General features: G+C 47.2%; 1 protein-coding gene and 1 long non-coding RNA gene across 3 annotated transcripts in view; both read right to left on the minus strand.

Moving 5' to 3' along the window:
• Nucleotides 1-23,836, minus strand: part of LOC149352665 (choline O-acetyltransferase-like) — a 198,617-nt gene that overhangs the window by 14,288 nt on the left and 160,493 nt on the right. For both annotated transcript variants that reach the window (XM_089581880.1, XM_089581879.1), the window contains exons 12-15: nucleotides 8,359-8,497; nucleotides 7,947-8,009; nucleotides 6,204-6,338; nucleotides 4,330-4,564 (exon numbers count right to left, since the gene is read on the minus strand). In XM_089581880.1, the coding sequence (XP_089438006.1) occupies nucleotides 4,330-4,564; nucleotides 6,204-6,338; nucleotides 7,947-8,009; nucleotides 8,359-8,497 (572 nt within the window). The remainder of the gene's footprint in view (nucleotides 1-4,329; nucleotides 4,565-6,203; nucleotides 6,339-7,946; nucleotides 8,010-8,358; nucleotides 8,498-23,836) is intronic.
• Nucleotides 20,555-21,888, minus strand: LOC149352666 (uncharacterized). Its single transcript, XR_016289545.1, has 2 exons — nucleotides 21,654-21,888; nucleotides 20,555-21,567 (listed from the first exon to the last, which is right to left on the minus strand). It is a non-coding gene; the product is annotated as an uncharacterized LOC149352666 (long non-coding RNA).

Below are 23,836 nucleotides of genomic sequence, written 5' to 3' on the forward strand. Positions count from 1 at the left end.
CTCTCTCTCTCTCTTTCACTCACTTTAACGAGTTGAGTTGGAAGCAATGCGTGAGCAAGCCGCATGTTGCAGACTTGCGATGACACGCATTTTGCTTTTCCTGTTGATATGGATATCTTGATGCTCACGGTTGAACACACAATGAGCCGGCATAAAAAAGACACATGTACTACCACGTGCCAGCGAAAAAAAAAAACGACCAGAAGCTTACTCCTCGCCTGGAACTAGCCAGCCTGCTGTCCAGGTGCCTTGTTTTTACATTTGGCTAAGGTCGGCGACAGCGCTCAAGGTTTCTAAGAACTTCGCGGTCTTAACGAAGTACTCAAAGTGCACTCGAAGTACCCAAGAACGTTGTGCGTCTGCTAAGTTTTTCTGAGGCCCTCGCCTGCCGGGCCTCCGTTGGCAGTGCAAATTAGAGTTTAGATCTTTCAACACTGCAGCATTCTTGAGGATAATTTATGCTTTCTGAGCGCAGAGACGTCAGCAGGTTCGACTAGAGTGCCTAAGTGGAGCTTCGCGGGACAAATTTGAGAGCGAAATTTTAAACTTCGTACTGTGTTTCACAGAGATGGCTTCCGCTTGAGCGAAGCACTACATAGACATACGAGCGACAAACACGCGAGAACCATGCAATTATTAGAGCAGCTCCGGTAAAATTTCTCTTTATCTGCTCCACTGTATATCGTTCTTTTTTTCACCTTAGTTCGACAAGGCAGCGGCACACATCCAGCTAGCTGAGTTTCGACGAGGAGCATTGATATGTTTAAGGAGCGAGCTGATTTATCAGCCCATGCTCTCGGCGCGTAAAAGATGGTCGGCGCCAGGAAACGCTGTCATGCGGATCCGGAATGTATGTATGCATTTCATCCCATGTATGTAAAAAATTGATCTTGAGTGTAAAAAATTCCCATCTGGTGTGATTACTACTTGGCGCTGATTTCAAGACTTCAGAATCGGAAGCTGATGCTACGTCCATCAATCCGCCGATTCTGACAAATAAGTGATGAAGTATTCACGTCAGTTCTGCTTCTAATAACCTTCTATTCCTCTGCCGCTCACAATTCTGTCTTTTTCGTCGTTCCCTTCCTTTCCGGGCCCTGCGTTGTCATTCTTCCCACAGCGGAGTTTATTGACTGGTTTGTGGCTTTTCTGTTTGGTGACATGTGGCGAATAAATATTGCGGACATGCTGAAGTGGAGCAGCTGATTTCGACCACTTGGGGTTATTTAACGTGCACTGACATCGCACAGCACACTAGCATTTCTTCGTTTAAGCTTTCATCGAAATGCGGCCGCCATGACCGGGAGTCGAACTTGCGACCTAGTGCTCAACAGAAGGACGCCGTAGCTACTGCGCCACCGCGACGGATAATGGTCCGATTTATTGGCCATCATTCCGTGTAAATGTTCGTTATTACATAGCTTATTTTGTCATCATCAAAATGCGTGCTGCTGCAGCAACAAAACAGCTGCTAACGACGGGGACGTGCACAGGACGAACGGGACGAAAAATATAAAAGAGAGAGAGAGAGATAAAGGAAGTTTATTCGTGTGAATTTCACTTCTCCTTCCGCGAGTCAGCGGCGCGTTCGTCTATTTGAGTGGCTGTTCTCGTCGTTTGCGCTTTCTAGTTGCTATGGGCTGCCAACTATAGCTCGCACGCCTACCCTTGTGAATTTTACTTCTCGTGCTGCGGATCTTGTGTGTGGCAGCTCACTTGAGTGGTTTCTCTTCCTAATACGACCAGCTGTATACTCGAAACACTTGCATCAGACAAATGCGGCCACATGTGCCTAATTGATCTGTGAAAGCTTTACATGCATGCTCTGGTATAGGCAGGCTCTGAACGGCGCGCGCAAGATAATATACAGTCAGTTCGGAATCACTCGTGACAAAATGCGTTCAGCTGGATTAACGCGCTGAACCAGCTTGCGGCTGCGATTCCGGCCGCTCGCCAGATGCCATGATCTGCACTCTTATCATAATCTCTATGCGCTTTTCGCGCTATCCATGTAGACCGATACAAGAAGAAGATGTCATTATGGCACTCATGTTTCCGTGTTCGTTAATCTCTAAATTGTTCAAGATGACTAGCCATGGTCACTTACGAAACTATGAACATGTGAGAGAAAGCCATTTTCTGATTGTGGTGGCAATTTACGCTCTTTCAAGGATTATGTCGCGTTTAAGAGTTGCGTCTTTTGGAGCCCTTAAATACCGTTCCCGGAAGGTGGACAGACCACACGATACAAACACAGTCGTCCAAATTTCTACTGATTTCAAAAAAAAAAAAAAACTTGTCACTTAAAAGACCTCATTAATTTCTGAGCCGCAAAGTTTTTATCTAAGGCGTTTCGCTGTTGCGTAGGTGAAATTACAGTTATTTAATGATTCTGTGCACCATTTATCCTCGTGCTCGCACGTTGAAACTGCGTACTATGCCCCAAAGAAGTGTGCACTAAAGCGTCGCTATCGGTGGTCCAGCTTGACTGAACCGTGAGGTTCGGGTTATTAGCAGGAAACGGCCTTTCTGTGAATACGCATCATTTACTGTTGAATGTATTATTGTGAAAACTGTGTTTTTTGGGACGGCTGAACTAAGCGTCACAGCTTCGCATTTTACAAACACGAGAAAAAAAATGTCTATGTACAAATATTCTGGTATCCAGGGTTTTAACAATGAGCAGTGCCCTTGAGGGGCCGACTGCCAAAGGGCACTGCATTAGTACGAACGCCGAACGAGTGAGAGCTTCCGGGCACTTCTAAATTGTGAGAATCCTCGCAAGCTGTAACGAGGAGCCTAACGCTGAAACGGATAGGTTATTATGGAAGAAGCGAAACGATAAACTACGTTAGTTCGGACCAACTTGTGACGCCACCCCACACAAACGACGCTAACCTGCTGGGCACACCGGCGAGGGATAACGCCGCCAACACTAGTCTCACAAGCTCGCTATCGATCACAGAAACAGCTGACGACCTCGACGCAAGCCGTCTCAGAAAACGATACACAGAAAAAAAAAGAAAAAATATCGACAAATAAGATGGCGACACAGTATTTTCCGTCCCCACTAGAGCTCTTGTCGCCGATGAAGTTACCAAGGTTAACCTGTGGTGTGTTTGGATTTTGATTCCAGTGCGGCGACAACAGCTATTGCGCCTAAGAAAAATGGAACGCCTAGGCTAATTGTGATCATTATCTTGCTACTATGTTCTTGTGCTTTTTTTTTTGCCTACACAGTGCCACAGACGTGAAGCAGCATTTATGTGACATGTGAAGCGTTCAGCCAAAATGTGATGCATGCTCGGAGCCCTCTTACAGTCCCGCATTACCTCGGGCAGATTACATAAATTTCCGTTTTCGTTCAGAGGGTGGTAGGCTACATGTTTCTGCAGTATTCAGTCGTTATCGTTCCATTTTTAAGGTAGACACCTATAGTAGCCGACGGGTTAAACTGCGGTGACTATCCGAAACAGTCGCAACTGACGCATCGTAGCCTCAATACTTTCAGTACGTGCGAGGAGCCGAGAACCCATTTGCGTCTTTCAGTGGAACCAGGCCGAGGCTTTCCTTGCATAAGCCTGTTAAAGCAACGTTGCTGTAACACTCGGTTAGATAAGCCGAAATGACCTCGCTTCGCATTTTCCTAAAGTGCGCAGGGCAGAGTGCTTTGTAACGGTTAATAAGCCTACGCGTTCAAGGACAGGACCATGGGTCTCCAGTTAAAATTAATACGAAACAATTACCGTTGCTCCATAACATTTTTGTCCTCCAAAGCTCCTTGTCAGATGTAAACATGGCTAAAATACGCTGTAACAGGTTAATTCAACTATGCTAGGCTTCAAACATAGCTTGAAGGCTAGCGGTCGTGCGTACATACACTTACGGCCACACAAGTTTTGGTTTTCAATCGAATTCACACAGTCGAAAACCCAGTAAATAAAAAAAACAAACCACGAAATAACCAACCCATGGGCTTTCGGTCCTTAGCTGCGCGGCAACTAGCACACACCACAATAACTTCCACTCTGAATATCTGAGTCGAGATGCGTCCTCAACAGGTGCAATGTATTCTTGCTGCGTGAGGGTGAATGACCCGTGCCACCCTCTGTCACACGAAAGCTACGTACAGCCGAAGAAGGCTCCCCGTTGTCGTTCGCGCAGGGCACGCGTGGCGAAGCTTTTTGCGACGGGTGCAACTGCCAGTGAGTGGCGTCTAGGCCTTTGTTAAAGAAGCAACACCTCAGCAGATAGCGCGCCCCAGGAGTGTCATGCAGTGCGTTAACGGGGCGGCGGGACGGGCGGTGAGCCATGGCGTGGCGCACTAACTGCGTGCGGGCGGCGGCGCCGTGTTGAGCATGGTGGCCCGCTTGAGGCAGAGCTCCCGCATCTGCAGCAGGCTGCCCTCGAGGCTGAGGGCGAAGAAGTCGGACGACGTCTCCGGCGAGCTGAAGAAAGAGGAGACGCAGAAGGACACCTGGTCGGCACCGATGTTGTAGGCGCAGCCGTAGCCGTCCGGCACCACGGCTCCGTAGCCCCCCAGGATGCCTTTGTCCGTGGACAGCTTCAGCACCAACGGCAGAGGAGAGGAGGTACGCAAGGGTTAGAGCAGGAAACAACGCAGCAGTGAGCGACGTTTGGCGACATTCGGTGTAAGTCTCGCGAGCAGTCGACAGAAGACTCATTGGATAACGGCAGCTCAGATATCAACGTGTCAAAATGATGTTATGCCTCTCCTGTCATGCTCCCATTTGCGTGGTTCCTGTTATGCTCCTTACCCACTCTGCGGATTAAAATGAGACTCAGGACAGCTCCATCTATTTTTAGTTTTTGGTGAAAGTCGATTGTTTGACTTTTAGCCAGTTTTTTTTTTACTCTCGTTGGCAGCCAAAGACGTATTTATTGCTAAATTTAGTTTTGAAACTGAAATATATTTTTTCCTTCCACTCGCTTCAAACTCGTGGCATTGGGAATGACGTCGACAGAATTATGAACGTCATGATTACTGGCTTGGAAGCTGACAGCAGTGTGGTCTAGCCTCAGATATCCGCAAGAAAGTACTTGACGTCATCACAGTTTGATTGTGAAAACGGCCCGCGGAGGAGATACTTCTGCTTCTTTTCTTAGGAAGACGGCAGGGACATTTCCTAGTTTATAAAAAGCTCATTTTGCAGTGAAAGTAGCTTCTTTGACACTAGATAACATGAGAATCAACCGATGTAGGTCAACTTCGATAGTCCTCAGTCTCCCTTAAACTGCCTTCGGGGCTTTCTACAGAGGTGGCGTTGGTCGAATGTTTAGGGGAATCCCCTAAGGTGGATTATCAGCATACCTACATGGCATTGCACGCAATTCGAGAGGAATATGTTTTGCCAAAACAAAGCCCTGAGGTGCTGTAGGTCGGCCAGCAAAAGGACCTTTTAATAGGTTTACATGATTTAGAGAGACTGCGTTTTTAGAGGCCGAGTTTTAAGGTGTAGCAGACCCCTTTGTACGTATAAGCGAGCAGGACGGCATTAAATCGTGCGGCTCAGGGCATGCAGAAATTCTTCACACTATCCGCATATTCGCACCTGAAGTCATCCCGTATGCCTGACACTTTCACGAGCAGCTGATAGTGAGAATTCCTGACGTGTTTCACCCCCAATAAAGGTGCGAATTAAGAGCTCAGACTGACAATTGATCGCGTTTATAGACTCTGATTTTTTTCGTTACTGCAAGTAGCAGACGCCGACATTTGGCCGTATTTTTGCTGCATTGTTTACCTTTACTGGTTGATATAAGCAATGTCAACTGCAGACCAAGGGCAAATTCACCCACATACACAATGCACGTTTTTTGTTTGCTGTCCGAGCAATCTATCTTTTTTTATAATTTTTTTTTTCACTCCGTGCACGTTCTCGTCCGAGTCACTCGCTTTTACCTAATTTTAAAAGAGTGTGCCTTTTGGCCACTCTCTTGTCAGCATGACCCGCTACCGACCAGATAGGCCCTCAATTCTCGTTATATTATATTTTATTTAAGAACCGCGGCACCGTCGTGCGACCCATCGGCAGCGTCCTGCTCGTCTGATTCACTAAATGCGGGCACATGTGCAGTGCTCGGGCCAGCAAGCTGTGAGAATGGTGCCTTACACAGAAGTGTGCCCCACAAGGAATGCCCGCGCCCTAACTGCCCGCTGGGCTTAGTCGCGCGTGTCGTACCTGGCTCGTCGACAGCCTGAAGTGGAGAAAGTCGGCGTAGGACTTGTCGCTGAAGATGGCCGCCGGCATCTCGTGCAGCCTCGCCATCTCCCGCAGTCCGAGCAGGTGGTTGTCCGGACCATCGCCGTTCACCGTCTGCACCGATACGCGTCCGACATTTTTTTTATCTTATCTTATCTTACTACTTTATCATAGCCTCCTGTAATGCAGAAATGCCTTCTGGTTATCAACGTCTCCTGAATAAATTAGGTAGGGGTCTATGTCACGTTATCCGAGCCAGCTTGGGAGAAGAGGAAGAAGAAAAAGAGGTAGCAGACGAAAAAGACAGCCTCGTTACAGTACGTGGACCTTTATGGGCAACAGAGAGAGAGGGAGATAATTCCTGAATCACTTCGGCAGTGTTTTACGCGTCTGCCTGCAAATTCTTATAAAAGATTCTGACGCGAACCGCAGTGCACGCAGCGCACCTGCACACACGTGGCTGTTGCTCTGGACGTTTAATGCCGCCAACAGTGATAGAGGGTGGTGAATATGTGATCGTTTTTATGGTTGGCGCATTCGGTACGTGTCAACTCTTGCTAGTACGCTCTATGCACCGTCTTGCATGTCCGGTAAATACCGCGTTCTTATGTGGTTCGGTACAGCTGAGAGAGAAGCTCGTTTGTAACCTACGCACGTAGATACCTCTTTCTTTCTTTGCCCAGTTTTAGGTGGTAGTGTGGTTTCGGTACACGATGTACTGCCAAGGCCGCTTCGGGCACAAGTTAGAGGACGGGATTTGGCAGCTGAGCGTAAAAAAATAAATTGCTCATTCCATACGTGAATTGGTGCAACACGAGATATGGTTTCTTATGGCATTCTTCCGGTTGTAGGCCGCACACGATGACTGAAGAGACTTACGCAGCTCTATCGCGTTTGAAAACTCGCAAGCTGAAGAAAAGTTAGTCGTGGTCCGAGGTCAAGACCAGGATGATTTTTCTTCAGTAACGAAGTCTTGTTATAGGCGTTGCACCGCTGTTCACTACTATCCTATTCTTCTAGCTTGGCTGCTGCCCGTGAATCTTCCAAAATTCTTAGCGAATGATTTTAGCAAAAATGCCTAATTTAGCTGCTCATTATAATTAGCCCTTTATTTTCCTTTCACTTCATAGCTGTCTTATGAATAAATGACTTAGACTGACGGAAAAGCTCTTGGCGTTAATGATTTCTATTTTGTGTGTGGGAGTTCATGAACGGATAATTGTTTGAAAGCCTAGCATGACCTCTGATGTCGAAGGCGTCCAGGTTAAGTGCTCAACCCTCGCGTTAGTAATATATGTGCTTGACGTCTAACAGTACAGACGGAAGGTGAAGCAATGACGGCTTACACTGCCGATGCATCAGAGATAGCCGATGCTCACGTGCGCATTACTGCGCCCACGAGCTAACTACATCATAAGCATAACGAAAAAGCTGCCTGTAAGTTAATATAGGTGCCCGATGCGTTCTTTGATATACCAGAATCATATCAGAAATGTCGCCGTCACGCGAAAGAATGGTTATTTTTTAAACCAGTTCTCTGATCATGTTTATTTCTGCAGTCCTTACTTTTTCGCCTCACGTTCCCGCGGCGCAGCGGGACAGGTAGCAATAAGATAACAGCGAGTACATCAGGTCAAGCTCTTTAAAAATGCGTTGGGAGAAGAATGGGAAAATCATTTACGGGTTGCAGGGAAACACGCGGAGAGGCTGAGGTCAACTCACGTAAGTAAGTATTTCAGTTCCTTTGGCCACTGCTTCCAGGAACAGCTGGATCTTGTCTTCTTCCTGCATGGAACAGGACGAAACAGTTAGTTGTGCACCAATACCCACGCTTGGGCGGGCAGTTGCACTCCTTGACAACTTTGAACTAGCATTAGGTAATAACCTCGCGTTGCTTTCCTCTTGTGCAGCCTCATAGCATCCTCTCTGCAGAACGCAGGAGGTGAAATAAATGTATACTCTGTGTGTGCGCGACTAATGGGGAAGTGTCCCACTGCATGGCTTGATAGCTAACCCTGTGGCCTGTAGTCTTTTGAGCGATGCTCCATGTGGAGGCATCACAAGGAGTCCCACTCGACAGTGACGAACACGCGGAGGCGCAAGGCAACCCGTGCCGTTAAGAGGCTTTACGTACCGTGGCTGGGACGGCGTCGCACATGGCCTGCACGAAGGCGAGCGCCTCTGCGGTGGCAGCACGGATGTTGTCCACACGGCCCAGGTGGAACTTGCGCAGGGACGCGCTCTCGTACGTCGACACCAGCTTACGGTGCACCCTGCAGCGCAAGAAAAAAGAAGGTGTCTGGCCCCGCTAGCTACCTCGGCGCCGCATGTATTGTCCAGCAAACGATCTCACACTCGAGAGTGAAATATATATATATATATATATATATATATATATATATATATATATATTAGTGCCACTTATAGCCGCACTCCTCGGGTTTCAGCGGTGTCCACCTGTCTGTGTGAAGCCTCTGAGTAGCAAGTGTAACTGGCTCTCTGGGTCAGTGGACACCTGACCCGAAAACCAGCACCGGATTGTTAGTAGTCTAACGGGTCCTAGACTGAGGGCTCCACCTACAAATAATTCCCCTTGCCTTATTTGCTTAACTGCTTAGCGAGGGTCTCGGTTCTGGCAGCCTTGACGCCATAGGAAGCATAAGAGGGTTCTCACACAGCTTGCACCCTCGCCGTTCGATGACGTTCTATGTCACCAGCGGTAACTCAGGACGTGCTACGTCCGCCGCTTAAGAACGTGGGTGGCGCTGATGAACACTCTCAAGGTTACGTTATTTGTAAACATAAATACCCCCGAAAGCAGAAGATGAGACAGCCGTCGCCGTAGCTCAGCGGTAGAGCACCGGACGCGTAATTCGGAGGTCGTGGGTTCGGATCCCACCGGCGGCATGTGGTTTTTTCTTCTGCTTTTCTAATCAATTAGGTTTAAGCGATAATATGTTCAGTAATAATCTGAATCGAACAACAGCACGAAATAAATAAATAAAATAAAAAAAATCCCCTGTGCACCTTGGTTTCTGTGGCTGTTGGCTTCTCTCACGTTCTCAGTACATGTTTTTCTCCCCCTCCTCCCTTCTCAAGTCACAGTTGTAGTCACGCGAACATAAGTTCTCTGCAAAAGGCGCCCGTGTGCTGTGCAATGTCAGTGCGCCTTAAAGATCCCCAGGTGGTCGAAATTATTTCGTAGCTCTCCACTACGGCACCTCTTTCTTTCTTTCCTCTTTAACTCCCACCTCCTTCCCTTCCTTCACGGCGCGGTTGAGGTGTCCACCGCGATGTGAGACAGTTATCTCGCCTTTCATTTCCTGATAACAAAACCAATCGAACACAAGTTCTCCGCTGTATTTGCTCGCCGTTATCAAAAGCGCCCATAGCCGCGCCAACCAACGCGCCCATAGCCGGAGCGGGAGCAGACGCGTCTTTTTAGAAGTAGCTGTACAAGGGACACGTTGCGGTGTTTGCGGCATTAGTGGTTCAGCGAGCGAACACATTACCCGACAAGCGCTTTTAGATCCCTTGGTTGCAGCCACGTGGTCCATGGCTTTGAACATTCGAAAATAGCGCGTCAGCACTGCCCGTGACGCAAGCAAGACAGAGAATGAATCGATTGCCTCCCATTGAAGCACTGTATAGGCAGCTAGGCTTAGCGGCACTGACTGGGCGCTCTACCGAATTTCTGGTAATGCGGCGAGCCATGCAACTGATAGCAAGAAGCGACGCTTAAAGGGACACTGAGGAGAAATTGAAGTTGGCTTGTATCGACAGAATACCAGCTCTTGATTACAAAAACGCCACTCATACTGACAACAAATCGCCGCCACAGGCCAAACTCACAAGTACAAGCGTGATTACGTCATAGGACAAAACAGTGTTGCTAGAACCAATGGTTCTAGCGGCACTAGAACACAAGGCACCACAAATCACTGAGGCGCAGCCAAAGCCGTGGCCTCCGCGATCGAAGGCGGCCGCGCCGCCGGAGCAGATCGCGGCGGCCACGCCAAAGCATGCGCAAATCTTCTTGGCGTCGCCAGATGGCGCCACGTACTCGGCGGCTACGCGCGCGCCTGAAGCATCGGACCAATCAGCGCCTGCTCACCGGGGGTAGGCGGGCTGCCGCTATACCGCTAACGGTAACAAGGTACACGGTATACTAAAGGTGTCTTTGCTAGAACTTCGTTGACGACTTCGAGAACGGGATCCATCGTAACTCTGGCAAAACGCCGGTGCAAACGTAAACGAAGCGACGGTAGCGACGGCCGCAACAGCCGATAGATGCCTTCATCGTGCGGCCGGCGGTAACTTTCTTTTCGGCTGCTGCCAGGCCGTACTGCTGGCCGCCAGAAATCACGGAGTCTGCGTTACGTAATGTGTACGTCATGTTTCACGTCACTTAGTCCTGTGTCGTCATAAGAGAATCCCGAATTTGAATCAGAGCGGCGGGAAAAACTTTTTCAACTTCGAATCCAAATTTCTTAGAAATAAATGCATCTTTCGCTGCCAGCCAAGTGGCAACAAAGCCATGAAATGCCGAACAATCGGATTTTGCTGTAAAAAAAATATTGATAGAGCTCTCCTCACTGTCCCTTTAAAGGCCGTTGTACGATCGCTTTTGAGCGGATCCGCCAGGCAGGCGGACTGGCGGACCGAACGACCAGACAATAGACAACCGCCCCGTCCGGCGGGCGGGAGGAAAGTTGGTGAACTTTAACTTTCGGGCGGACGAGCGAACCGCCTGGCGACCGAATTGCAGCGATTGGCTACTTTTTACGTAACGTAGGCATCCGCTCCTGCCGGGGCAAGATGGCCGTCCGTCGACTGAACAACTGGGGAGCGAGGCATAGGTCGTGGCTGTAGTGGTGGCAGCCAACGTTACTAGAACCTACTCAGTTTCGCAGCTCCCCATACCGCCCAGCGGAGGAGAGTGTCCCAAGCGGCGGTCACGAGAACTAACGGCGCAGCAGTCGAGTCTTGCTCCCTGCCGGGCGCGTCGTCTGCTACACGCAGCGCGGAAGCGTGGAACGGCCGGCACATATGAGGTTTTGGCGAGCTGCATTCGCGCTCTACATGGCTGCAGTAAAATAATATTTGCATTACGGCAGGTTTTGCTTCGAAGCTACGGGTTATCTTGCAGAAAACGTTTGTGTGATGCGAAATTAGGCTGTTAATATTGTGAAAAAATTGCAAAAACGCTGAAATGACTGTCCGTGGAGTCATCGTTGGGATACCCGCTATTGCATCCCGGTGCAAAGCAGGTCAGCATGAAGAGGCCCGATGTCACAAAATACTAAAACAAAATTCAGGGGCCCCTTTGACGATCTAAAGTGAGCGAGGCGAAACCCTTTCCATGCAACTTTGGCCGCACGGCCTTTGGCACACACGAGGCGGCTATGGGGCGACTTGGTTTGGCTAGCCATGACAAATTGGGTCGAGACTAATTAGTCATGACCCATGAATAACTAGTCATGATTGATTAATTACGAACTAGTTATGTCCGGTTAACGACTGGCTAGTCATGACAAACCATTCATGACTAGTCATGACTAACCAGTCAACTACTAATGGCTGGTTAATGACTAACTTGTCATGACTGCTTAATAACTAACCAGTCATGAGAATTAGTAATTGGTCATGGTTAGTCATGATTAACCCGTCATGACTAACCATGACTAATGGCTCACCAGTCATGACTAGCCATGACTGGTTAATTACTAACCATTAATGACTAATTGACTCATGACTTGACCCATGACTTACTAGTCATGATTGGTTATTGACTAACTAGTCATGACTAGCTAGTCATGACCAACTAGTCATGATTGGTTAATGACGAACTAGTCATGTCTGGCTAATGACTAGCTAGTCATGACCAACATTACTACTGTTCTAGTAACGTTGGTCATGACAAAACAGTCATGACTGGTTTGTCATCGCTGGTTAGTCATGACTAGCTAGTCATTAACCAGACATGACTAGTAAGTCAATAAGCAATCATGACTAGTTAGTCAATAACCATTACGACTAGTAAGTCATGGCTCAAGTCATGACCCAAATAGTCATTAATGTTTAGTCATGACTAGTTAGTAATTAACCTGTCATGGCTGGTTAGCCATTAGTCATGGTTAGTCATGACAGATTAATCATGACTAACCATGACTAATTACTAATTGTCATGACTGGTTAGTTATTAAGCAGTCATGACAAGTTAGTCATTAACCAGCCATTAGTAGTTGACTGGTTAGTCATGACTGGTTTGTCATGACTAGCCAGTCATTAACCAGACATGACTAGTTCATAATCAATCATGACTAGTTATAACCAGTCATAACTAGTCGACTGCTTAATGACTAACCAGTCATGACCAATGCATCATTAGTCATGGCTAACCAGTCATGACTAGTAATGACTGGTTAATGAATAACTAGTCAATCATGACTAACAAACAGGTCATGAGTGATTAATGACTGACCAGTCATGACTGGATAGTTAGTCATTAACCAATCATGACTAACTAGTCATGAGTTAATGGGTAGTTGAAATGCCAAATGAGTAAGTCAAATGCCAAAGGCCCTGGTTCGATTCTCAGCCTCGACAGTTTTTTTTAAGTAGTGACGCCGAAACAAGGACATCTGCCGACACGGCTGCTAACGACAGTATGAGGCATTAAAGGCTTTCGCCTTAAAATTAACCGAGAAGCAGACGACACAAAACGGTTGTCGCGAGCACTCTCTTTAAAAAGGGCGCAACAGGGCCAGCGAGCCGCACCGAGCGGCGATGAGGGAGCAAGACTCGATCGCAGCGCCACTAGTTCGCGCGACCGCCACTTGGGACAGCTCTCCGGGCAGAGCTGTGAAACTGAGTTTGTTTAGTAACGTTGGTGGCAGCTATGCCGCAAGGCATACTATATTAAGGCGGAAGCCTTTAATGCCTCATCGTTGTAAGCAGGAGCTGTCGACAAGAAATGTCACGCTTTTCAGTTGGTCGAAACGGTCGTAACGTCACAGTGCGCGAATTTCAAACGGGGCCAATTGTACTTTGGCTACTAACCATGCAACCAATGAAAGGGATCGTATAGTGATGCTCCAAGTAAGTTTGAGTTTAGTTAATTGCTTACTTAACCAATTAGTCCAATTAACCTTTCTAGTCAGGCCAGATAAATAAATAAAACCGAGTAAGAAATTGGCCGAGCTTGGGAATCGAACCCCGGTCTCCGTAGGGCGAGTCGAGCACACTACCACTCCGCTATGCCAGCTCGATGGTTTGGAATGAACAAAGGTGCGTCTAGTGAATACGGTGTCTTCGTTCACTCCCATCTTCCTCCCTTCCCGTTATGGCGAGGTTCTAGGTGTGCACCGAGATATGCGAGACAGATGCATTTCCTTTCCTCAAAAAACAATTTACAGACGAGCAAGGCGTATTTGTCCGCGTTTCAGATTGGTCCAAATTGTCGTGATGTCACCACGCGCGAATTTTGACGGGTGTCCACCGAAATATGTGAGACAGTTACTGCGCAACTTTCTTTCGTCAAATACAATTTTCGACTAGTGTTACTGATATATGCGAGACAGTTAATGCGTAATTTCCTTTCCTCAAATACAATTTTCATTTTCTTCATTACGGCCCCTCTTTCTTCTTTCACTCCACTTCCTCCCTTCCTGTACAGTGCGGCTCAGGTGTCCACTGAGACGACAGAGAATTACTGCGCCATTTACTTTCCTTAAAAAGCGTTGCGTTCAAAGGGCAAGGCATCACGCTGAACGGGTGGTGGCGTTCAATGGACTCCGTGGCAGCGCTACAACACGCTGTCGCGTTCCACTCCTAAAGGCGAAGCTTAAGCGTCATTAATTTGCAGTTAATTAATGCACCAACAAAATGTGAAGTGAACAATCGTGTAGCAGAATGCAGCACTCAGGCTTTCGCCTTTCAGCACTTTAGCCGCTAAAGTTCCTCGTAATTTTTTGGCCACATGTTGATATTACGAGTGTTCAGAGCGACTGCGAACTTCTCCGCGTGCAGCAGCGGCGAGCAGCGACAGTTTACAGAGTTGAAATCGACGCTGATGTAGTTCATAGAGAGCCTCTTCAAACCGACGCAAGATTTACGCGTTGGCGGTGCCACGAAGTGTTTATACGGAGCTGTTTGTGGTTGCTGCAAGCGTTCCTAATTCCTGCGAGGATCATCACGCTGCTCACGGTGAACTTCTGCTCACGGTGAACTTCTGTGCGTGTATGAGCTGCCTAGCACAGTGACTAGTGTCCGCGTAGTCAAAGTGATTGCGATCGAAGCGAGTGATTTTACGTCAAGGCAGTGAAATGTGCACCTTCGAGAGCTCACTACGCACGCCGTGCTTTCCTAATGCTGAAATGAACATGGCGTTGTGCAGCTAGTCGCATTCGTTGCGATGGTTGAAGTGATCGCGACCGAAGCGTGCGCATGACGTTGTTGCTGGCTGCGCATTCGTTACCATTTTGTTCGCGATTCGTGTTGGCACTGTGCTTGAGAATTGCCGTGTGTGCGACATGACGCGACGCGAGCTTGGCTGCACGGCCGTAGGACTGTTTTGCGGCGACAACAGCGATGTCGCCATCCTTCTGCGCTTTGGTGCTCCATTCAGTACGTTTTGTGATGATGGGTGCTCGGGTTACGACTCGCCGGAGAAACTGTGTAACCTGTGTGAAAACATCGGTGCAGTGCAAATGTATCTTCGGGAGCATCATTTCTTTTTATTTCCTGCCGGCTGTGCGCACATTTGCCTGCAATAAACATATCGACATGATGAATGGGTGACTGAACACTTCCTCTAGCCATTTCGGTTTAGGTTGTAACAACATGGTATTACGCGATTACAAACAAGAATCATTGCCGCTTTTAAATCACGACTGATTGACAGTGTACAAATTTCTAATATGTGCCAAATCATAAGTCTGTTTTTCATGAGCATTTCAATTGATGTAGCGCAGAAAAAAAAAGTGTGGCAGCAGCTTATGCAATCAAAACTGTCCACAGAGCAAGTTGAGCATAACGAGTCTTGATGGAAAAGAAGAAAAAATATTGAGAAAACCTTTTCCATTGCTTTTTTTCTCTTTTTGCTTAGCAGTGTTAAGTCAATATTGACAAATGCTTGGCAGTATTTAGTTTAAGTGGGATGTTGGTTTCCACTGCAATCAGAAAAATACAGTGGTCTCGAAGCACCTCATAGGCAATGACAGTGTCTGTTGTTGATTTTGCTCATGGTTCTTTTCGATCCGGAGATCAGTGGTACGAAACTGGATGTGTTCGCAATGCTATTGTTGCAGAGCTGCTCGCGAAATCGGCTATATTGGTGTTAAGCGGTTGTTCAGTGGCGCTTCCTGGGTCAGCCGCAGCAGTTTGTTTAACAAGACATTCTCGAAGCTTTGAGAAGATCTCGTCGATGCACTTGCATATATGTCTGTCTGCTACCACCTTCATTTGCCTGTGACTGCTTGCTACAGACATGACTACTTTCAGACTGCAAAATAAGCCCTGTGGAGCTGGTAAAGCTACGCTAGGAACAAAGACGATGGTAACAACATCACTGCACAGGGTAGCAATTCTTGCTCTGTCGTCGTCCCTTAGCACAGTTTCAACATGCCAACTTGCCACCGGTGCACCCCACAGTACGCTATGATCAAGTTCTGTGAAATTTACAGAAAGCAACAACGGGAAAAGAAGCAGGTTGTATAGGCATATCTAGTGCATGCTGTACAGATAGCTTCCTGCCTTATTATAGCCTGGCCCCTCTGTTTTTAACCCTTCATCACCCAGCACCTATGGCCCTATTTGTGTTATTGGCATGTGCTAGAAATCACCAAACACATTTCATACTCTTGACCCTGCTAGATTGCTTTGGCCCATTAAGTTTTTTCATCCAAATTGGCCAGCTTTTAGAAAACATTTCTGCAATAGCCAACTTTTTCTTGTTCTACACGACATGCACCTTGACTGCAACATCCCCCTATGATGCTTTTGTTCTTTGCTTTGAAAAAGCATGCGATTCCCTTATTTATGTAAGGCTGGTTTTCTCGTGCTTTAACTTGCATCCAATAGCTCTAAACTGGATCCAAGCTTAAACAGCCAGCCTTCGGCAGATTTCCCTTGCCAATTCTTGTGCATCCTGCCTTTTCCTGCAATCTCGAACGTCCCCCGAGGCACTCCTTTGGGCCTCAGCTTTTTATTACTTGCATTATTACCGTCCCTTCAGTGTTTTGTCACATGCCTTCACTGACAGCTATATGGGGTCTGCCATATTGCAATCAATACCAGCATTTCAGTTCTCCAAAAGAACATTTAGCATGCCCTGGATTGGCCTGTTTGCTAATGTTACTAAGAATGCACTAATATTGTTTTTTTATTGTCAGCATTACATTTTGCCAACTTATAAGGCCTTCCGATAAAGGTATATTCACTGTATACTGGTTCAAATACCTAATAATCCTCATACACCCACCCACAACCCATAATATTTACACTTGACGTGTCCTTAGTATCACCGTCTTCCAAGTTGCTTGCGTTCAAATCCCCTGTGTGGCATCAGCTTGTGTATTCGAATGGCACATGCCACAAAATCTAACTTAACTAGAATCCTGGAATGAGTTCAGACCTGAGGCACTTGTTTTATTCTCTCAGACTATTTTTGAAGCTCCAGTGTAACATCACTAAAAGTGAATCTTCAAATTTCTGCATGTCATGCAGAAACTGCAGATTTTTTTAAACTGTTTACTGTCACATAACCAACTAATCTGTTCTGAGTCATGGTTCCTTCTGCACTAGTCGCACAAGCAGTGTTGTGCCTCAGTTAGCTCATGCCACTACATTTCAAGATTCATTTTTGTTTTTGCCACAAAAGGCTGGAATGGCCTTCCAACTCACAGGGCTTACTAACCTCTTGTCCTTTGAGCTAGTCACTGCAGAAATCTATGCAGTAAATGATGATGTGCATCCACTGAATTAGGTAAATCCTCCAAGGTGAAGATTTGTGATAAGGGAGTAATTGCTCATTAGCATCCACTCAAGTGGAGCCATAAGGCTACAAAGAAAACCTACAAACTTTTCCTTTGTAGCGGTATGGCTGTACTTGGATGCTAATGGTTAATTACTTCTTGTTAGTATAAATTACAAACTCATTAAGTTCTTACTTGGTGTATCATGTTAGCTCACCACTCAAGTATTGTCATTTAGTACTGTTTAGGTATAATAAATGTTAAAATAAGTAATTGTAATAAAGTGCTTAGCCACTTGCTCAGCTCAGGAAACCAATACAATGCTATCTTATGCGTAAGAACTATCCTCACAATCTATTTCAAGTAATATTGGGGCAGATTTATACAACAGTTTTGTCGGATGGTATACAGTTGCATTTAGGCTAACTTGCACACTGCACAAGCTAGGTCTAGCCAGCTGAACTCGTGCACTGAAAAGCTAAGCATGCATTACTGTGCCTATCTGTGTCAGTCTTTTCTTGGCGCTTCTCTCTTATCGTATCTTCAGGTAAGCAAGACATCGACTTCATAACATGGCTCAGTGAGAATGCTGCAAATGCATACATATGCATGTGACTTTTATATATTCAGGATAGTGTTTACAGGACTGCTGGTTCATCTTAAACACAAAAGCCGTCAACTTCAAGTTGCATTATAGAGATGCAAGAAACGACAAAAGCCATCACTGCTTTTCTGTTTTTCTTCGGCATTCTTCGGCCTAACTTCATATTGCTATTTTCCAAATTTCTGTTGCCTGTCAATGCCTCAGTTAATTTCTTTTTTTGAAAGCAGACTGGCAGTGATATAGGTATATTTTGCTGAACATGTTGATAGTCAGCAACTAACAGCACTCTAAAATTCAGCATATGTTAAGTGGTATGAACATCACTTAACAGTTAGCAATGTTCACTTTTCCTTGCTACCTTGGGAAGTGGTCATCGTTACATTCAGCCGTTGTACATTTTACTGATCAGTGAAAATAACTTTAGACACTGCTTTAAGGCTGTATCAGAGAAAATATGCATATATACCTGTCACATACTTAAACGGCTTATTTGTAATTTCATTTTATAGCACGACATCATAGCTCCCTTACTGGAAATTCAATTTTACAAATTCTGCTTGAGATGTTAGTGTTTGCTCGAGATAACCAGATAATATGGCCATCGTACCTTGTTCCCCTGACTATACAAGTATTCTTTCTCAGCCTAAGCCGGGAGCCGTGGCCATGTAAACCCTCCAAATTGGTTCTTGCATTTACTGAACCTGTAATTCAGTTTACTGGCTCCGACATCTCATTATATTTATATTAATGAGAATGGCATGCACGGACTTCTATGCAATACGAAGGCACCAACTTTGCTTTGCATTCACAGCGACATTTGAGAATGCTTTGGAGTTGCACAGAGTATATGCCAGCTTGTTTTGTACATGGCAACAATGACATGGCCTTCAGCAGGACTTCCCATAGTTGTTTTCAACACTGCATTCTGGCTTGTGCAACTGCAATATGAGCTCAGGAAAGAATGCTAAACCACAACTTGATGGCCCGCTGTCACTGTGCAGAACAAAGCCATGCCCTTTTAGCCCAGTGATGCACGTCTTAGCCCCTTTGCAGCCACATAGTGCTATTTCTATGTTGGGTTTAATAATGGCGGGAAAAACATGACAAAAATAAATCATTATTGTTGCATTTTCACTGTTCTGTGAAATGCATAACTGCTTTAATTACAACTGATTTTACCTATTCCAATTAGCTGGAAACATAACTTTTCATGTCCATTAGCATTTGTGTTTGACAGCAGTGTTGTGCTAAATTGTGAATGTTAAACACATGCACAATTAACACACACCCCCACACGCACGCACACACCTTATATATTGAATAGGTAAGCATGTCTTTTCCAGTAACAGTATAGGGAGCCAAGGAGAAGGCCGTTTACATATTACAGTGACTGTGCAAATTGCTTGGGAAAGGCTGCAAGTGCAATTGTTTTTTTTCTCTGTCAGCAATGCAAAAACACTGAAGTGTGCTATTTTGAATAACTGACTAAAAATTTTAAGTATGCAATCGTAACTATTTTAAAAAATGGGATTATGCCGATAGTAATTACGGACGGTTGTTAGCAGCCTGTACTGCAGTGTGGCCCGATCGAGAATTCGCAGTAAGAATCGCGTCGTCGCAGCGAAATCGTCAGGGCAGCGTAACTTTCAGAGCAGGCAGCATTCTGTTATTTTGGGGCCGGAAATCACGGTTCGTTGTGAGAACGTATCGTCGAACGGGGACGCGATGTGACGCGTTTTTCAGTCTCTTGGGTAGAAATGATCCAAACACGTATCGTTTCCGACGGCATCGCTTCAGATGAGCAGACTCGCCTTCGATCTTGCAAAGTTTTGTCGCGAATTGTTTCGCGGCCGTCAGGGTCGTCTGAACCAAGATTCGTGCCGTCCCAGCCCGAATCACAGCCGACCACGAGTCTACCTTCGACGAAAATCCCGCAGCAAAAGAAACGTTGACGTAACGGATATTGTCTTGAATACGCCGCAATTAATATGGGTAATTTCTACCGCAAGATATCTGCGTGTTTCGCTACAAACACGCGATTGAACGGGCGGCACTGACGGGAGCACCAATCGGAACGTTCGAACCATCTGTCTCGTCCGCCAGCAGCAAAGTGATCGTATAACACCATTCCGGCCCACGCCCGAGCGGAGGCTGAAAGCGAGCGGTCCGCTCGCTGGCGGATCCGCCCAAAAAACGATCGTACAACGGCCTTAAGGCGGGAAAACGAAATCGCAAGAGCTTACCGTGAAAAGAAGGGCGGCGGAAAAACACCTGGGGCGACCTGAAACACGTGAGCTGTGTGCGCGAGGCGGGAGCTACGTGCGGTGCACGCGCGCAGCTCGCGCCTTGCGGTGGCGTCATCAGGCGGGGCACGCAGTCGTTAGAAGACGCCGCCCTCGAAACGCGTCTCAAGAAGATTGGCTTGGTTTATTGGGGTTTAACGCCCCAAAGCAACTTAGGCTATGAGGGACGCCGTAGTGAAGGTCTCCGGAAATTTCGACCACCTGGGGTTACTGACATCGCACAGTACACGGGCCTCTAGAATTTCGCCTCCATCGAAATTCGGCTGCCGCGGCCGGGATCGAACCCGCGTCTTTCGGGCCAGCAGTCGAGCGCCGTAACCACTCAGCCACCGCGGTGGGGCGCGTCTCAACAAGACATCCTGAAATTCTTCGAGTCCAGTCGCTTGTTTCGATCGCACTTCTGCGGTCGCCTTTTGTGGGGACATCATGAAGCACAAGCAGAATAAATGACAAAAGGTCATTTGTTTATTTTTATTCACACAGCACACGGAACAAAAGCATGACCAAACACAACAATATTTTCTTCACTGAAAAAAAAAGAGAAAACGAGTAACAGTACCAAACAAACAAAAAAAGCAGGCAGGAGCTGCTGCTTCGCCCATCGCGCGACGACAGTACAAGTGAAAATAAGGCAAAAAGTGCAAAAAAAAAAGAGCCCACAGGAATGCAGAAGGTAAGCTATGACATCACAGTCAGACTCGTCCCATAGGTATGGTTGCATGAGGTGCCTCCCTCAGCAATGTCCAGGCTCGGGGAGAAAAAAAAGAAAAGCTCACACAGTGTTCTGGACTCCGCCAGGTGCACTAGACGCAGTTCATGCTTCGAACCTTTAGGAAAGCGCAGTAGAGCTGCGAAAAGGAAATTAAAGTCCAGGGGCTCCGTTCCGCGTGCACACACCCTCACCCGAAACGTACAGCGTGACATACGAACTCGCAGCGGGACGGCCTTCGCAGCACCCTAATCAGCTGCTCCGGCTGATCCATCGCTGGCACAAGCCTCAGCTGCTCCGCATTCCATGTCTCTTGCAAGGCCACCGCTGAGAACACGCCGCTGGCCGCGAGACCGACAGCGCGTTCTGGCGCCTCGTGCCAATCCTCGGCTCATTCGTCCAGTCCGCTACCGCGACCGTCGTCCTGCGATTGGCGGAAGGCGCCTCCATCCTGGTCGCTGACCGCATTGGCCCGCGGAGCGATGTTGTGGCGCTCTTCACGAAATCCGAGTCGGTCGCCTCCGGGTCCTGGTGGCTGAAGGCGTCGGGCTGCTGGAACTTCCATTCGCCCTTGGCGCTGCCTTGGGTTTCGACGCCGGCGAGTGCAGCGCGCAGCTGTAACGCCGTACCGAATGGTCCCCGCAGGAGGAGATACGGCCGCCACCACCATGTCTTCGGCAGCGTCGCTAACGGTTTGTTCTGATCCGCACGTGCTCTCTCCGTCCGTCGTCGTCGTCGTCTCCGTCACCGCCTGGGAAGATCGTTGAGAGGCTCTCATGAGGCTCCAGCGACGTCCAGACATCGTCTTGATATTCGCGAAATTGATGTTAGCCTTACCTGGTTATTACCAGCCCGCCACCTGCTTTTTTTGACTTCAAGATGAGGTTCACGCTTCTCACGTTTTCCGGTTCTTCGCCCGCTCAGCAAAGCGCCTCCTCAATGCACGCGCGCCGCGCGCCAGCTTAGGGCGCTGGCATCGCTTGTTCGATCACGAGACGTGACTGATGATGCTGATGTTGGTTCACCAGAGAACAACAAAAGTAGAGTGTACTAGAATTTTTGAGTGGCGCGACCGGCTGCCGTGGAGTGGGCCTTTTCGTGCAGAAAAGTAGCGGCGGCGCTGTAGTCGCCCACTCTTGAAAGCGTCGCCCGGCCACTCCGGCCTGGCAGGCGGCTGCTCGCCGGTGCGTTTGCAGAAACAGCGAGTTTTCACAAAAAGAACGTAATAAATGGATGTTTCATCACAACTGAACTACATTACCGTCTCGGCTACAACTAACCTGCACTGGGCGAGCACCTGGTAGGCTCGGAGAGATTTTGTTATGATGCGCAAAATGGTTGTAACATGACTGGCTGTGGTGAAGCACGACAAAAGGTTATTCCAGAAAACCATATTATTAACCTGCTGCTTGTAAGCAGGATCAAACGTCACTATTTGAGCGATCAGTGCCCTTCATTCATTTTATTGCCTGTTTATGATCAAGTTTTCTGTACAAAACGCATTCTAATGAGCTTAGTGGAGCGTGTGAGCAGTATGGCGGTGACTGCATAATAATTTTTGCAGATGCAATTCTGCCGAAGGCAATTGGTGGATATTGTCAGTTGCTGCGTTTATATGGATCCTACAGGGGTGCATAGAATTTCTATCGCATCGCATTCATGTAAACAGCGTTAATGCGCTAGGAAGGCGCATCGCATTAATGCGCCAGATGAGCGTTGAGTTACGGGAGCGAGTCGACTCATGCATGTGGCGCTGGTTAATGCGCGATAGTTAATGCGCTACATGTAAATAGGGTATTTTATCACAATCTTTATTCGAACTGTAAGATGCAGACCTAAATGCAGGCGAAAAGAACGACCAATTTGCTCAGCATCCAGTGCACCGTTCTTGATGGGGTTTGTTGCATTTTGGAAAAAAACTTTCAAATTATCAAACTGTACGAAGTAGAGTTTCTATTAACGTCGTCAGCCTTCTTCGTACAAATATCGAGAAACTAAAAAAGGCAAGCATCAAATTTTACTCAGTACTATAGACAAAAATGTCACAAATTCTTATACTGCAATAATCGACTGGGACATCCACAGTGCACCAAATTGATGTATGATACACTGCTCCCAAATATACCCGTAATTTCAGAGATAGAATTTTGCAAAATATTCGTGAACATCGTAAATATTTGTTCCAAGCTGTACACTTATATTTCTCATTTGTCCACTTGAGAGGCTCCAGCAGACGCAGTTTACAAGCAGATTTACAGGTTTATAAGCTTTGTTCCATTTTTTCTTTAACGGGCTCAATTTCGTGGGTTTCTGTAGAGAGTACAGGGCCTGAAATTGAAATTCTGCAGCATACATTTGCTTTAATTCAACATACTCTCTTTAATGAAACAAATTTCATTCTAATTAGTCCAGCAGTTGCCTCAATAGAGCACTTATGTGCTTCATGTCTTCATGTCCGCACGAACACTTCACAATCCACGCTGCCTTCCCCTGTCTACTTGAAAAACACTGATCTCTCAATGGCGAGTACGCCTGTGCGAAAGTTCAACTTGCACTCAACGTATGACACACCATTGAAGTCGGGGAATTCATGTAGTGCCCACGATCTCGATGGCACGGCGAGCTTGCGAAGGTCGTCAAGGGAGGCAGCTGGCTCAGAAGCAAAGTCGACGACTGCGTGATCCGCTTCTTCGGCTTCGTTATTCTCAGTAGCGGCTGTTGCACGTTCGTCTGATGACGCCACTTTACCTCGGTCAATGGGACGTCGTTTTTTTTCGCCGTCGTTATCAGACGCGAACTGACGCCGTTTTGTCAATGGCCGCGGTGCCGGTGTTTTCTTCGTTAGGTATGAAGGCACATTCGGCAAAATCGTCGGCACAGCGTCAGGCCGAAGAGTTGGTTTGCCTCTTGGCACTCGAACTTCTGTTCCGTTAATTATGTGCACATAATCTCTCACGATTAAATGAGGCTCAAAGTGAAGCTCGCACACAGCGCAATCGGCGTCGAGGGGCTTATCAAGC

This window comes from Amblyomma mixtum, chromosome 3 (assembly GCF_055824585.1).
Source record: "Amblyomma mixtum isolate Tamu chromosome 3, ASM5582458v1, whole genome shotgun sequence".
In the NCBI taxonomy this organism is placed as follows: domain Eukaryota; kingdom Metazoa; phylum Arthropoda; class Arachnida; order Ixodida; family Ixodidae; genus Amblyomma; species Amblyomma mixtum.